The following is an 18,089-nucleotide window of genomic DNA, read 5'->3' on the forward strand; positions in this document are numbered from 1 at the left end:
CCCAAGACCATTCAGTAATAAATCCCACCATACTCTTTACTAAAGAGTCTTTAGGTACTATGCCATTCTATCTCCCGGTTATTCGTTCCATGTTTGCGCTGTGTTCGCTCCGCGTCATTGTTTGTTTTAAACCTCGTAAGAAAGAAGACGCGGTTAGGTTAACGACGCTCAAAAAGACTTAAACGCTGCAAGAAAACGACGGAGACATTTAATGACGAGCATTCGGGAACGAAACGAATCGAACTCCTATTTGGAGCGGGGAGTCAAATAGCGTGAACAGGATTTACCAGAATTATCGCGAAGCGTTAACTGACCAATAGAATTCACAAATAAACAAACAGAATTTTAATAATTGATATTTGAAACGTTCAATATTATAGGCAACATTAATATGTGTTATTGTTTCAACATTTATTTTAAACACATTCATTAACGATGTCTGTAACTGTAATGAAAGCTAACAGATTTGTAAAACAAATTTATATCGAAGGGCTGAAAGCAGCCTTCTTGTTGGAAGCGGAAAAAATTTTAAGAGCTCCATTAACCAGTTGAGACCTTGCTTATAATTCCGGTCCACCTTCTATAAGTGTGAAAGAGGAGTACAAATAGATTTGATTGGCAGTATGAGGACAAGTCAAGGTTGCGCGACATTGATACACTCGTACGGGTTCAAACGAGTTCGTTTATGCATCTAAACGATTCTGAAGCTCGAAGCGATATCGTAAACGATATAACAGCTTATGACGTCACCCACAATTGGAGAAGTGGCTTTAAGCGACTAATGGAGTTGATTCGATTATAGTTATAGCAATATGCCCAAATCGAATTCAAACGACCGCCCAGGCCAGTTGCCCTTCCAACTCTGGCAGTTCCTGCCTCGTTAGTTGCTGCAAACTGTGAATCATGAAAATGTCATTCACGTTACTTTTAAAATAAATATTATAGAATACACTGTATTAATTAAGATTTTAATTGATATATACATTCTGTAAAAAGAGTTTAATACAACGAAAATGTGGTGTTCTATAGAAGTAAAATGCTTAAAACAATTAGGTGGCAAAACTAGAAATATTGACATTTAGAATACTAATTACGTTGCCTATCTGAATTTTCTAAAAACTATTCTAAATGTTACTCATTATTACAAATCGTGAACGTCGTCTCTAATTCCCGATCTTTTTGCACGCTGATGCAACGATTGAGATATTAGACAGTCGAAAAAGAGGAGAGCGTTTTTGTTGCATAAAAGCAGAATGACAAATTAACTTGCACTTTAACGCGCTTCCGTGAGATACAGGTAGGCTTCTTCACCTGCAGCAAAAGACTGCGAATATTACCGGGAAACATGGCGGAAACGTCAGTCATCAAGCAAGTGCTAGACTCACTTTAAGCGTGATATTTGTCCGCTGATGCAGAATCGGCTTCTGCGAGATCGCGAATGCTTTCGTGTTCTGTCGTATGGAAATACAAACTGCTCTGGCCGATATTTTGACTGAACGTGCCTCTGGGTATTCTAGGAAAAGACTTCCTGCGAGAATTTAGGGGGAAAAAGTTCTCGAAGTAAATTGTCAACGCTGTAGCTACGCAGTGATTCTCCGAAATACTTCATTCTTTGTACCGTGTGTTTGTAAAATCATGATATATCCTTTGTCAAAGAACGTTTTTACGCGAAGCAAATTTTTTACGTTTATTTATCCGCGTGGAAATGGAAACAAAAACAACTTCGGTGTGGGTGAAATGCGCGTCATTTGATTTGGTATTGTTTTTTTAAAACGCACGACAGGAGTACGAGGGTTAGAAGACCATGTTTTTGAGGCTTTTAAATTTAACTAATTCTGGTAAAAATGAAAGGGAAATATGAACACGATCATTTATTCTATTTAAAATTTTGTAGTGCAGTAAATATTAATATTCTGTGTGACTACACTATTTATTTTGATTTCTCTACTATAAATATTTTGGCAATGCTTACGACGAATATTTAGCCGGAATAAATTTCGTCTCATTTTTATTCTTAACAGGTTTTGCCACAAATTTTTCAAATTGCCGAAAAATATTATGGTTTCAAAAGCGTTCTATACGTAAAATGATTAAAAGATATGAAATACTCGAATGCAACAATACGTCACAGTTTCGTTAAAATCCAAAGCCAGACGCAACCTACCTTCGTTTAATACGCAATAAATAAACGTATAATTATCGATCGTTTAACCAAAAACATATTGTCAGGCAATCACAATGAAAATCTTTTCAAATCGGTAATTCGTGAACGTGCACGACCATGTTAAGCGATAATTAATAATGAACTGTATGTACATATATCGTTGATCTCATTTAAATAAAGGCTTAACCGATTTGAGATCCATTTGTTTGTTAAATAATATCAACATCGAAATCTGTAGAATTTAATGCAAGAATGACACTAGTTTGGAATTCATATTATTCGTGCTACTCTTTCAAATAATTCCAATTTTAAGTTATAATTTTTTTACACACAAATACTGATCACTAATTGACATTAAAAAAGCAGTATTTATGCTGTAATTAAAACGCTTTAAGAAAAATGCAGACAGTTGTACGACTATATCACTCCTGTGTTTTGCTTCAATCATTTCTAGCCACGTAGTATTGTATCCTAAGTAAAGTCCACTCACACGTACACGACTCATCCATCCGGTCTTAATTAATGTAACTGTTCGTGATATCCTGTTGTTTCCGTATAGATGATCGTGATCGCTAGATGCCTTCTGATATGGTACTAGTAAGTCATTTATATCACGTCTGAACGAAGAAGAAGAACGATTAACGTCAAAATTAAAATGCATTTTTGTGTATTAAATAGTGGGATGAGAGCTTCTTTCTAAGATACAAATTCATACAGAAAAAAATATGAAGTATTTTCTCTTAGAAATGAACTGTAGCTTATTTAAATAATTTGCTTAGCAGTCAATGTCTCTATTCCCCCAATGATACTAAAGATGCTCCATCACCTATACAAATATAAATAGAATAAGAATATAAAAAGAAACGTGTTCAATGTTAGAGGCATCATATTGCAATGCTTTACTAGATCACTATACATATAGTTACAGGTTAAATTATCATTGTTACTAAATGTCGTAACTGATTACTGCACAATGATACTCTAACACACTTCAGGAAATGGATAGGATGTGTAGGGCCAATTGCTTAGTCTCCAAGCGAGCAATTTGGATCCTAAGATCTAAGACTACTCCATTATCGCCTGTCGATTACTCCAAAACTTGTCATTTATGAAACACTCTCTCGAAGTACCGAGAGCTAGTAATAAGACGCGTGTAAACGTTGCCATGTTAAACATTCTTTCTTAAATAATTATTTCATTAAATCTTATAATAAAATACCAACAGAAAAATATTTTCAATATCTCCATGTTCGATGTTTCACTTATCAATTCTCAAAATATGGGGCAAAATTAAAAATAGAAAACACAGATGCTCCATCATCTGTACAAACGAACACAACATGGTCACGTTGCAAGAAAATTAAATTACACGAGTAGGATAAATATGAAAAGAAACGTGTTCAATTTTATGAAGGACATGTGTTAAAATGATTAAAACCACCAGAATGCTGGGAAAAGGTGCTTTGAACCGACAAATCGATGATTCGCATGAAGCACAGCCATGGTAGAATATATGTCTGGAGAAAAAGAGCGAATCTCTGTCGAACAAGTGTGCCAAACCGACATTAAAATCAGCGGAGCAAGGTGTTATGGTTCAGGGATGCATTTCATCGCATCGAATAGAAAAAATCACCACCCTATCGAGAAAAAAAGTCTGCAGTTCACTTCAATTTTGCAAAGACAATTATTATTCTAAAAAGTAGGCGTTTGACAGAACAAGAATATAAGAAGATTTATATCTAACCTTCATCGTTAGAGTTACGCAAAATTAAAAACTTTTTTGATGGAACGACATTTATAAAGCGCATTGTTCGGTTGTAACATTTCACAAAACTAGTTTCTGAATCAAGGTCTCTGAAAAACGTTTAATTATTGTACATTCCAAGTCCCGAGCCCAAAGTTTACTCTGAGACTCTCAATGACAATTCCGGTACCATAAACTCGGAGCTAGACAAACGTTTAATAGAGGTCTTAACGGATCCTCGCAAAGTTGGGGTCGTTTCTTCAGAATTGCCTTTTCTAAGTGCATGTCCTCGAATCGTTAACCTGACCACCAAACGTACCACAGCGAATGAAACATGTACTGATCTTTGATTGGCCTTTCTATTATCGTACCCAAATCTCAATCACCTCAAGAGATCGCGAAGAAAGCGTGATGTAGCATTTCCTTTTACGATTAGTAGAAAATAACCAGAGTGCAAAATCAAGAAAAACTAAAATCCGATTCTGCATTATTAAAAAGCTTAGAATAAATTTGTAAAGCTTTATTTTGAAATTTAGAAAAATACCAGAATCCCAAGTTTTTTGAATTGGTTGTCAAAATTTTTTGAAATATTGAAAGTACTTTTTTATTTTTCAGTTGCTTTTATTTTGTCTAAAAAAAAAACAAAAGAATTCTGTGTCATATTTGGAACCTGTAAATTTGAGTGACAGCTATTGTGCCATAAATTATTATTTTATAACAGAACCACGATAGAAAGACAGCGTTTATATAGAATTTTTAATATTTTTTTATTTCGGTTATTTTGTTCGATCTTAAAAAAAGCGAATATTCCATTATTCGAAAATTCTTTAATAACCATTTTTTAATCAAATTGGTTAATGGAAATTTCACCGTATTCTCCTTCGTCTGACTAGAACAGGCAATTCCACTTCTCTCATTCGTAAATTCTAATTTATCAAAGTTCCGTCAGCTTTTTATAATGTAGCAATATTCGCTTATTATACGGAACGTGTCACTAATCGATCTCCACGACTGAAGGGGTTGCACGTCATTAATTTACTCTAAGGCTGCGTTCCCATATGTACAACGGATGGCGCAAAACCACTTGAAACGCTTAAAGAGGGTCGCTTTTAAAAGGCACCACGAGCTCAAGAGGTGTCTTCTTTTAATCGTCCCTTGCACCACACGTTACACATATGGGAACTTGGCCTAATAGATCCACTCTTATGTCGTCCCGGTGACTCGCAACCTAGCTACCCAAATTCTTTGAAACGCAGTACAAAGAGTGTTGAGTATAGGGTTGAGTGCAGCGCATAGAGTACATAGTCTCGTTTTTCAATGTTGATGGGTTCAATTTTAAACTATTTGTGCTACGTTTTATGTTTGGCTAACCGATCGATAGTACCACTATAGCTCTAAATTACCTACAAGTATAGTTTGCTTCCACAATAAATAGCCAATAGAAATTCCCTCCAAAATGACATAAATAATGTAGGTGTATTATCGATAGAAGTTACTAATTAGCAACAAAATTAATTCGAAACATCGATTTCGAGTGAAATCGCCATGCATGACAAGATGGTTGTAAACGTATCCGCCCCTAAGTTAAAGAATACAGAAAAAAGGGAGAAAATCAGAACGATCGCGTATCGTCTTGGTCGTTGAACCCGGCCGTGATTCCGGCGGCCGATCGGTAAAGGGAGGACCACGAAATTTACCCTTCGAATCGAGGCCCCATCTTCGCAGAACTTAATATCCCTGTACACGCGAATCCCAGCCACTCTGTTTCAGCGTGGCATACATCCCACTCGAGGATACCGATATTGAAACGTAAAAAAGATTCAATCAGTCGCGAAGTTTCAGCGCCAATCAATCACCCCTTCCCCGAGCTATCCAGCTTTAGGACGCAAAAGCTCTCTCGCGCGCGCAGCCCGCACTGGGGCGGCTGATCGCGACGACGACGCTAAAATGGCCGGGGGGGCGAAACGAAGGGGGGCGCAGAAGAGGGGTGAAGAAGAGAACGAGGCGACAGGGGGGTGTATAAGGGGTGTGAGGGAGGGCGGAGGAGAGAGAAACGAGCTTTCGGGTTGCACGACCGAGTCGACGCACTGGAAGCTCTCCGTGCTTGCGGCGGGAGCCTCAGTAGCCGCTTGTACGTCGACCGGAAGAGCTCTTTGTCGTCACGTCATCCTGAGACGCGCGGCGCGCCATCGCCGACGAGAGATCGTCGAATCGTTTACGCCACGCTAAACGTCTCGTTTCGCGGTGATTTCCACAGCCACGCGTTCCACGCGGCGGACAGTTTCTATCGGGCCAGGATTTTATTTCTATAGGGCCCAGTTTGCCAGAGGATTTTCCACCTAACGGACGACGAATTTAAAAAAAAAAAATTCAGTGAAGTGTTTTTGGTGAATGGATCGACGGGTAGGTGTGACGATCGAAGGAACCGGATGTCCTGAGATGAACACGGAGCTGTGATCCGTGAACGGGCGCGTATGAGTGTGTAATCGCTGAAACAGAACACGGAGACATCATGAGAAGTGTCGCAAGACATCGAGAAGCGCGTCCTACCATCGCCGTGTCGCTTTTCATCGTGTTCGCCGTTTTCGTGACCGGTAAGGAACAGCCGCAGGGACGCGCACTGGATCTACGCGATCTCTTCTTCCTCAAATGTCTACGCGATACATTTCTTTTTTTTTTTATTCTAAGAACTTTTGAAAAAATTAAAAGAAAGTATATCGAGGATTTTAAATCCCCACAGAAATAGAATCTACCAGTGATTTTAATTTTATATTATCACTGATCAAGGAAAGGATGTACTTCCTCGGGCTTTACTTAATCCCAAACGTATCTTCGAAGCGAGTTCGATTTTAGGGCTGGAGATCGTTGAACGCGTCGAGCGAAATTCAAAATTTCTCTGTGAAAAGTATAAAATTTTTAAATTTAGTGAAAACATTAATTCTTGTTAAGAATTCTTATATTTCTAACGGAGACTATGATGTGGTTCGTGGTGCGTTCGATAAAAAATTAAAGCGTTTCGAAGTGTGAAAACTCTGGATCAGTGGCGAACAATCGCAGTAATCTGGCTCGAAAAATTAAGAGAAAAGTCTAATTAAGAGCCAGAATTGGAAACCCTGGGTCTCGAAATCTCTATTCCCGTTCCCTTTTCAAAGTTCTTTGGAAACCGACGGACCTTTCCTCAGCGACACGTCGTTCGTCTTCGCGAATGCGCTCGACACTCGATCCCCGAGAGTTGAGAAATCGCAGTTGGAAATCGAACGGCGCTGAGCCGTGTTTTGACTCGAACGTAACTTTCGCGGACAAAGTGTCGTGGAAAGGAAAGAGACGAACAGAGTAGAAATACCGCCTCGCATCATTCGATTTCGCAAGAGCCGCTGCACTTTGGGAACTTTTCAACGATCCCCGTTAAATGTACCTTCTGTGGATCTCCACCGGGGCGACGATTGCGGGCGGATGAAAAACTTTTTATACGGCGGGTTCACCAAGACGACACGATTTCACCCTGTTTGTGCTGGACAAAACCCGCCGTGGAACAGATTTTTCCGCCCGACGATCGCGAGACGAAAATAGTGATCGCGGGGGCGCAGTCGAAACGAATCACGTACGCGCCACACACGCTCGGTTCCTTAATGCATAAATGGTTTGATATCATCGGGGTAATGTCCGAAGAGCGGTCGTTTGTAACTTCAAAACGTTTTGCGCGTTGAATAATTGCTTTATCGAGTATACAATCGCGCGTAATCTGTGGCGCGGATTTGTCGTACAAAACAGAGAGCTTATTACAAAGCAAAGTTTCGACCGTGAGCTTTTAAAGTCCTCTTCATGCTACACAACCATTAACAGGAATAATTCGAGGTGCTATATATTTGATTATTACCAAAAAAAATTACATAATTAATTGTAATTTACCTGAATCGTTTGACACATTTGCTGAACGATACACCGGAGTATCGAATGAACTCGTGGTTGAGCGTTCGTGTTAATAATTCCTTTGTTCGCTAATAGCAAATGATATACGATTGCCTCGTCAAATTTATCTCGTATAATCGCGCGAACGAAAAGAAAAGAACATAGTTTTTTCAACTTTTTGTAAAGCTTCCGAATGAACGGTCGATTGATCATACAAACGTCCAGTCGGATAAATTACTTTATGAGACGTTTTATTAATTTCGAGAAAGATTAGATTCCATATTACGGTTCGCTATAATCGTTAAGCGTGTTCTATATTTGTTTAAACGGTTGTATAGGACTAATTAAAATTTAATATTAGTCGTGATTATGCGGAATACCAATGCTTCTGAAATATTAATGAGAAAAACATCTTATTAATTCGTTAATACCGCTTGTAATAAGAATTTATCTCGATGAGGACATTTCGTTTATTAACATTCTCTTCGTGGAAGTGGCTAAACGAGTGTAAGTAGCCAAGTATATCAAGAAATTAAATTGGTAGCCGAGGAAAAATTAATAGACGACATCTGCGAAACGTGAAAAAACTCGAAACTTAAATTGCAAACGAGGAACCGTTTAAAAGCCGCGTAATCCTTTCATGTAGAAAACATTAGTCAAACTAAAGGAACATTTCTCTCGAGTGTGACAGTCGGTTAGAAACTGTTAAATGACAAAAAAGAAACGATCCTCTGGAAACTTACACAATTTCTTACTCGCAATCTTTACGATCTCGTCGGCTACTCCGCGAGCGGAAGTCTTACGGCTAGTTTTAATTTATTTCCGCAGACTTTTACGTCCTATTAAGACAATTAAGCGAGGAACCGGAATAGGTCGCGCGGATGAAATTACTTTCCTCGGCCAAAGTGTACAAGCAAATCTGTCTATTACCCTAGAACCAATTCACAATCGAGACGAAATCTGATTAAGAATCTTATTAAATTAGTTAGCAGATTCATTTCCTTTACGGATTGGACAATTTTCTTAATCCGTGTGTTAATTTAAATTTCTTCTACTTACTCTCACCTACAAGTCGGTCACAGAAACTAAGAACATTTACTTCGTCTACAAACATTTTTAATTCTTTTTAAAATACGAAATATAATTTTTTTAAATTCGTTAGCTTGTAACTTTGAATTCGAATGGCTTCTTACCGAAGTATTGTTCCTCGACTACAAATTAATGGTATGGATAGAGAAACACATGAAATAGGCGGAAATTACTTTGATTTACCGGCTTAAGTAGACTAGGGTATCCATTATTGGAAATCGAGTTAAAAGATCTGCTCGTTCGAATCGTGTTTCGTTCAACGAACACTATACCGTAAGTCTAATCTTAATCCTCCGAGGAAAGACTATTTAAATGGGTAACTTCTCGGGGAGGAGATTTTACGTCTCTGCTGCTCAACCGATCCCCTATTTTACAACCTGCTCAGACCTTATTACGACTTTTATAAAGCTTGATGGATTGATTTTTGAGAAAATGAACTATAACACGTTTTGAGCGAAGATTTCGATAAAATTTCTGACGCCAAGTTTGCTTTACTGGTTTCTCTGTTTATTTGTTTCCCCGTTGTAACTTCGATTATAATATAGTGATTTTTATATAAGCAACGTTATCGTTTCTCTATAAATACTAAAACTGCGTTTAATCTAAACCCAATGTAAATTCTAGAGGAGTCTCGAATGACCCGGGAAGTCAAACTCGGAAGTCATCCTAAGGTTAATGGCACAAGTTATGAGCTATTGTTCTGCACAAAACTTTTAGCTGACGGGAATGATCTACCTCTGATATTAGCTTGCAAAGCATTCTTCACGAGAAAGCCGTTCATTATCCTATACACACTCAAACTAGATTTAATATGAAGCTTTATAGCAACATAATCAAAGCTCCACACACTATACAACGTCGATAACAACGTTACAATAAGTACATCGAACAAACTAATACACCTCCACAGGATTGCTATAGCGAGAGGACTGCGTGGTATCAAAGCGAATACTATACATATATCGCGGGTTACATCAATTACCTCATATACTTTAATACATGCAGATGCATATCAGGCTAACAGCTGTCTGGTCTGACTAAATGCATTATATATTGAAACAATTACGTGTTTCCTCGTACGGAAATTCAGACGCTCGTTAACCGTTACGACGACGAAGAGAACGTCAGACACAAAGCATCTTGAAATATTTGCTGTCAACGCCGATGCCCCAGTATCGTAACTTAATTAATAAAGACCACTTGTCGTAAAACTTCTATTGTTCGAACGAGCATTACCGTATTTTTATACGAAAACTAACGAACAGACATCTATTATTTTTATATCTACCCATTTATCATATTACTTTCCTTTCACCAACAAAGTTTTTAAGATACGCGGCTGTATAATTTTCTGTTCGACTTTCCAATTATTCACACATATACAGGAAACTAAGAATCCTATTAGCAAGATTAACCAAACGTAGAATTATGCAAACAGCGCAATCAAAATAACAAGAAAAACCAACACCGTACGCACATGTCAAGTTTACGTTTCCCACCGAATTCAGCGTATTCTACCAAAACGTTAATGGAATGCAAGTGCACTGCTTGAATAATGAAAGCAAAGCGAGAAATGATAGATAAACGGGGAAATGATGAAACTGTTACCGAAATAATAACCGATTACAGAATTCGAAAGTTAAAGTTTAAAATATGTAAGCAAAATTGGAAAGGATCTACGTCCATTTTAATATTATATTCGAGTTTAAGTGTAATGTATGGGGTTGCAAGAAATCGAATACTTGGGGTAGATTTTTACGAAACTGTCAAACAGAATCGAATATATTTTATTTACGAGTATCAGCTGTAGCAATAACAAATTGCTGCTTACGAACTTTCCCTCGAGTATAAATATGAGCTCATTAAAAAATACTGGTGTAATATTTGTCGATCCGTGTGTCAAGCTTCGTTAAAATCGGAAATTGTTAATTGGATGATGTTATTTGTTGGTTGCAAACCTTCCAAAGAGTAACTAGAATGTCCGACCCTATATAATTCTCTATCCCTTCCAGAACTTGTCTTTCTTCCATCTATTCCAGACGACATAGAAATTGAAAATTTCACTCTAAATTATAATTACTCTCAATATCAGGAACTTCAAATTGGAATATAATGTAGTCCACGTAAAATTCGAATATTTTTCGAAACAGTGCTATCATAAAGTTTGAGTCGATATAGACAAATGAATTGCTAATCCCTTAGAATTAGGATGTCGATATAGAGGTATTGTCTGAAAGTTTCAACGTAGATATAGAAATGAAATGTCACTGACCTAGAGTTCAAATGTCGACATAGAAATGAAATGACACTCTGCTAGAGTTCGAATGTCAACGTAGAAGTAGGAACTGGCACTTTGCTAGAGTTTGAACATCCATATAGAAATGGGTTGTACACCGCTGAAGTTTGAATGTCTAAATTGAAATACGCTAGAGCCTGAATTACGATACAGAAACAAGCTCGTAAGCTTTTGGAGCATGTATATCGAATTAAAAATTTAGATACTCGGCTAGAGTTTAATACGGAAGTTAATCGGTGCTCTGCTAGAGTTTGAACGACGATTTAGAAACATGTTGATACAATGCTAGAGTTTAGATGTTTGAATATGAAATAGCATTGTGTTAAGGTTTGAACGATGATATGGAAATGAACTGACTGGTTGTCTACTATAATTTAAAGGGATTGAGTCATCGTCGATATAGAAATGAATTGATTTGTTAGAGTTTATTACGTTATAACTGTTCAATATTGGATTTCAATATAATATAATTAAATAACGTCTAAGCTTAGAAATTGCAATACACCATGGACATCTCAGAAGAGAATGGATAACTAAAGGTTTGGGATATTCCTTGGAAAACATGACGATGAAGCAGTGTTTGTGATAACGAATAGCACAGTGTTTGAAAGTGAGAATGCGTAAATTAAAGAAAGCACGCTACAAACGAATGCAGATGAATTATTTTGTACGTTCCCAGAATTTGAAATGGAACTAACGGTACAATATTCTCGACGTGCTATACCGCGCAACGTGAGATGGGAATTAATGCAGCGAGCATGGAAAGGACGCAATTATTTAAAATTAGTGTTGAAATTGTGTTATAATATTTCGTTTAAAAAGCTAAAACTTCGAAGATCAATCTTCTACAAAATGAAAACCGAATGCAGAACGAATGAAAACGTTTCAATATCGTTATGAAAACCCAGTGATGACGCTTGGAGAACAGATTCTGAAACTACTTGTTTCAATTTGAAGAAGAATACCGGAGAGTTTGGAAAATATGATCAGCGAGTAACGTAATTGGCAGGAGTAAACCGTCAGCAAAGGAGGAGTTTGCGTCCAGATCTTGTTTCCACGCTAAACAATGGATCACCTTTTAGTCGCGTAGACTAGATGTTACATAGTAATGTTAAATGTCAAAGGAAATAGGTTAGCCGTAGCTAAATCCTAGTACTACTATAGAGATCAGGACCACACCCAGAGAAGTCTTTATTGTCTGTACGGCGTGATATGGCGGAAGTTGTCCATTATGAACTGTTCCCTCGAAAACAAACAATAACCAAGGAGTTTTGTTGTGAGCAATTGGAACGTTTGATGTTGTCGTTAGAAGAACAACAGCGAATTTCGTTTACGCAGTTTGGAGCTATGGTCTATTAAGACAACGAAAGATTGCACGCACGAATAGAAATTCTACAAAAATTACGAGACTTTGATTGAAAGACTATGGATATATTTGTAACATTTACCGGACACTGTCTTCACCAATTTTCTAACTTTTTCGATGTCTTCAACCATACAACGGCTGTACCTGAGTTAATTCCAGGAACACGATCGTCGAAGAAACAAGTGAAACCATGCTTAGTGATTAAAATAACAAAGAATAAAATAAAAGGAGGGATATACCGGTTAAAATAGGAATTTTTAAACACATTTTCGTAGCGGTGATTAAATATTTTAAAAGTAAAATATGAAAACTCGGCTGGGAAGTGGTTAAAGTGAATGAAGAAGATGTTTCGTGAAAATTTAAAATCAAAGAGTAATTCTTGATGTATGGGAGTAATAGAATTTTAATTTCTTTTTTGAAATTTTATAGAAAAATTTAACAGAATGGAGGAAATTGGTGAACATTTAATAAAGTTTGCAAACTGAATATATATTGTAAAAGTTCACACTGGAATGAAATAATGCAATGAAGGGGAATAAAAAGTGTGAAAATATGGACAGAATTAGTGCAGTGCGAAACGAGAAAGGTTTATAATTTAGATATATTATTCGATCGATTCTTGATTGAAGTGAGTTTCTACCGTATTCATGTGGACTGGCGATGTGAATTAAGGTATAATACTTGCGATTGACGGTCATAGAAAAAGAGAATTAAAAAAATTTCATCGACAAATAAAGAATATTGTGCGCAAAGGAGCTACAAAAAAAAGGAAGTGATATTTTTCAATAATTTGTTTAAAAAATTTTGACCCGTTTTAAAAAAAAAAGTGATTTACTATTCAGTGAAGTGACATATAGAGAAAAACAGTGAACATCGTACGTCATTTTTTGCACCAAATTGTGTGATTAATTTTTAACAGAATTGTCTAAAAAAGGAATATAATTCAATCAATATTAATCAAACCGTGAATAAAACTTGCAAAATAATATATTTATATGACATCTTTTTCTAACATAAATGTGTGTCAAATATACTTGTAAAGTTTAACAAATTATTTTAGAAACACTTCGTAGTACGTTTCGATGGCAAAGCATTAAATGCTGCGGTCGAAGCCATACCACTTGAATAGCCGGAAGAACAGTGAAAAGACTTAATTCCACTAGCAGTACCGTCGTGCATGAACACTCAGCAAAGATTGGAAAAGTATCTAGACTTGGAAAGTGGGTTTCTCATAAACTGACTGTGGCAAACTGTATTAGAAACATGAGCGTTTGTGCTTCATTGAAATATCAACTGTACAGTTATCCTTCCGCAGACTACAGTGCATCCGATGAAAAATGTATTTTTTTGTAACAATGCTGAACTTCAAATGATAATGAGAAACACGAGATACGGAATCTACACGGTACTCGATGCTGAAGTTCAACGCAAGAAAAATATTACACCACACACGATGGTACACGAGCACGATAACAGATTTTTAAATCTAAGAACAGCGAAACTACGCTAATAACAGATACGTATAACCGACAATTTGATCCGCTAAGCATTAGTTTAACGGAAAGAGTCATCGCACTGAATCAAAAATCAAACCTATACCTCCATATCTGCATTACGATGCGCTCAATTATATACGATTAAAACAACGCTATAACATTTTAAATAATGCCAATTATTGACTGGTACCACGCCTGCATCTACCGATTGCCATTCATTCTAATCGTTGTTCTTTTATAATTTATGGAGTTTAATGATACTGTTCGTTTGGAATTAGCATCGAATGGGCCTTTTGGCTCGATATAACTGAAATTTGTTGGCGAGCGGGATCTACGTGCTGGCCAAGATCTAGATGGCCATAAAAAATAATGGTCAATATGTCAACGAAAAACGATAATCATGAGACATAAATCTTCGCGCATGCCAAAACAATCCTTCAGAACCTGATATTTTGCATTCGGATGTGCACGGGAATTAATGACTACATTTTCCCAAGGTATTTTCATTTTTCAAATTCGAGAATCTTTGAAAATAAAGTAAAAGTTCGAACAATGAAAGCAGTGAAACACTCGCGTCTTCTTAAACGTGTCATCCATGTATTTAATAAATTATTACTAATTTCAAAATTATATTTTTAAAGAGTCTTGAATAATAATTCCAATACATATTCTGTCATTAATAAATTTACATCTAGTCTGGTTAGTGCTCCTATTGTTATTCCACACTCGTTTAGGCAATTTAAATATAACGAGCGCTACTTTCATCTTCTGCTAACCATTGAATATTCAAATCCAGATCACTTAATGATGATACTATAGATTGTTCCAACGCTTATAAGCGAGAGAACTAGATACATAGGCTTAGAAATTAATTCATATCGGCATCATTATAATGTATAATGCTTTATAAAGTTCTAAAAATTCAGACAAATTTCTTTTAGAAGTCTCTAAACGTTTAAAAATAATTTCTTGAAAAATACAACTGGAAATAATTTTGTAATTTACTTCAAACCTATTTACATAACACAGAAACTTATGGATTTTAACCTCAGCTTTTTTTTCATTAATTTCATATGGACTACAGCATATTTTGATATCAACAAAATCTTTATCCCCAAAGTACTAACGATCGATTCAATGTAGAATGGCCTACTTTTATTCGTTTCATTTTACGAGGACACTCGTACATTGCCAAGAGCATCATGAATCGTCGCCATGGGGGCAACAATCCTGTGTAACGTTTACTGTAAAAAAATTGCTTGAAATAGTGTTATCAAAGTAACATTTCTCATATTTTGCTACGAACTAACTGTTTTGACAAGTAGCAAAATCACGATATAATTAACAGTGGATTTTAGGTGGAATTACAGATGATTAAATACATCAAATCACCATTTTTAAAAAAATAAAATATCGCAAATATAAATAACGCATGACAAAATATTACAATCAACATTGTTACGCGACAAATTATAATCCATCTCAATTTCCTTAAGTATCTGCACAACATTGCAAATTTCCGTAATTACTAATTTAACTGGTGAATGTGTACTGTAATGTTTCCAGTTCACATTCCCTGGTGATTTCACTTTCACTATCCGCCGTTAGCGAATGTTGTTTATTATAGCAATACGTACTTATATGTGTGTACGTAATTCAAAGTGAAAGGTTGGGAGGGGGTGGGCTTCATAATATATTTACGCTTGACTCATTAACCCCTCCACATTTCAGTGATGAGTAATATTGTTACCTGTGATAATTTGTCGTGATTTATTTGCCTGTAATATTTTGTTACGTGAAATTTTTAACGGAAAAAATATTTCTTCTAATCTTTCATAGTGGAATATGCGCTATCGTCTTTTGTTTTCCGAACGAAATGTCTATCAAAAGGAAGAACGCGTGTCTTTGTTGATTTCTCTGTTTCTGGAGAGCAGCATATAAAAGAGAAATGAGCCGTGCAAAGTGCTCCACCCGTTGACGTGTTTGCCTTAAGGGGATGTTCTCATTGGCGAACAGAAAAAGAAGGTGTTATTAGGGATTTTTAACAAGAAAAATATAACCACGAATAATTTCAGATTTTAATATAAGATTGTGCAGCATGTGTCCTATGCTCTGACATTTTCTAATGTTTAAGATACGAATTCCGTCTGCTTGCAAGATCTGCTGAAATGTAGCCTGTGAAAAAGACATCGTTTGTCTTCGGAATAAATGTTTCGCCCCCATTCCACCAGAAACAAAAATTTCAAACAAATCCTTATTCAATAAAAGTACGGTGTGTGCTGGAACCGAAATAAAAAATTGTAAATCAAAAATTTGATTGACGATGGATGTTTGTCAATTGAAAAAAACTCTGCTGAAATACAAAAAGTTCATATATACCTGTTTTTTCAAATCTATAAGTCAGTTTTGCTTATTTTGGCACAGTGGGAGTCCTGTTAAATTTCCGTATCTTCATTTTATAAATCGACAAATATTATTGGTTGCCGGCCAATATTGATTCGCTTCAAATACAGTATTCGTAAAACTGAAAAGCTTCCAAAATTGCGCGTGCAAACTGCTGCGGAAAATATTGTTTAATTGTTCCATTCTTCTAACAAAAGTGTTTTATTTCATCAATGCGTGTCTTTTAATAATGTATTATGAACGTGTATAATTTCAGTAAATGAAAGAAATAATATTCAAGGTCCAAAATATATACAAGGTGTTTGGTCACCTCTGGGAAAAATTTTAATGGGAGATTTTAGAGGCCAAAATAGACGAAAATCAAGGATACTAATTTGTTGATTGAGGCTTCGTTAAACAGTTATAGAAATATTTCTGGCCACACAGTACATTTTCAGTAAAGAATTTTTTTCTCGAAAGTACGTAGGATTTCGGGGGTATGTGTATTAATCAAAAATGCTTGTAATTGACCCCTGGAATCGAAAATAATTTTCCCAGAACGATTTGAAATTTTCTAATTTTGTCGACTTTGTTCACCTTCCTGAATTTTTTTCTCGAAGTTGCGAAGGATTTCGGAGGTATGTGTATTAACCAAAAATGCTTGTAATTGATCCCTGGAATCGAAAATAATTTTTTTAGAACGACTTGAAAAAATTTTTTTTCGCCGAAAAATTTAGGCACCTACCCCCTGTCGATTTTTCTTAAAAATTCCATTTCCATTTTTAGTCATTTTGTTTGACACCCTACAGAAAAGTTGTCTAATACTTTTTTGTAGATAACCATGAGCTCTACTTCAGAAAAAAGTTTCATTAAAATATATTCACAATTGTAGTAGTTATGGCTGTTTGAGAATTGGACCATTTTTATGGGGTTTTTCTCATTTTGCGGGGTCAAGGACCAACTTTTCGAATATTTTTGTGATTTGTACATATTCTCCACCAAAATAAGCGTAGTTTGCTTTTTTAAACATTAAAATCGTTCAATCCGTTCAGAAGTTATGACGTTTTAAAGATTTGCATGAAATTTCGGGCAGACATTTCTGGCCTAAAATTATATTATCGGTAAGGAAGTTTTTTCTCGAAAATGATTAGGATTTCGAAGGTAGGTCTGCTGACCAAAAATGATTGTAATTGACTCCTGCAACGAAAAAAAATTTTTTTAAAACGATTTGAAATTTTTTAATTTTGCTGAAAAATTTCAGAACCTACTCAAATTTTTTTCTCGAAATTGCGTAGGATTTCGGGGGTATGTCTATCCACCAAAAATGATTGTAATTGGCTCCTATAATTAAAAATAGTTTTTCCGTGAATGATTTGAAATTTTTTAATTTAATTTTTTAATAACTTTTTAACGAAGCCTCAATCAACAAATTAATATTCTTGATTTTCGTCTTATTTCGGCCTCTAGAATCTCCCATTAAAATTTTTCCGGGGGATGATCGAACACCTTGTACATATTCATCATCGTTATAATGTTTACCGTAACATCGTAAACTACGCCTTTTGTTCTTGACAGATACAACTTAATATCAATAGATTAACACGTTCGCTGCCACTAGTTGGAAAGCCGCAGGCCATGTTTCT

General features: G+C 36.1%; 1 protein-coding gene across 1 annotated transcript in view; it reads left to right on the forward strand.

Moving 5' to 3' along the window:
* Positions 1-6,019: 6,019 nt before the first annotated feature.
* LOC143341912 (uncharacterized) overlaps positions 6,020-18,089 on the forward strand; it is a 59,268-nt gene continuing 47,198 nt past the window's right edge. The window contains exon 1 of the mRNA XM_076765313.1: positions 6,020-6,502. Coding sequence (XP_076621428.1) covers positions 6,421-6,502 — 82 coding nt within the window. The 5' untranslated portion in view covers positions 6,020-6,420. The remainder of the gene's footprint in view (positions 6,503-18,089) is intronic.

The sequence above is a fragment of the Colletes latitarsis genome, chromosome 5, assembly GCF_051014445.1.
Source record: "Colletes latitarsis isolate SP2378_abdomen chromosome 5, iyColLati1, whole genome shotgun sequence".
In the NCBI taxonomy this organism is placed as follows: domain Eukaryota; kingdom Metazoa; phylum Arthropoda; class Insecta; order Hymenoptera; family Colletidae; genus Colletes; species Colletes latitarsis.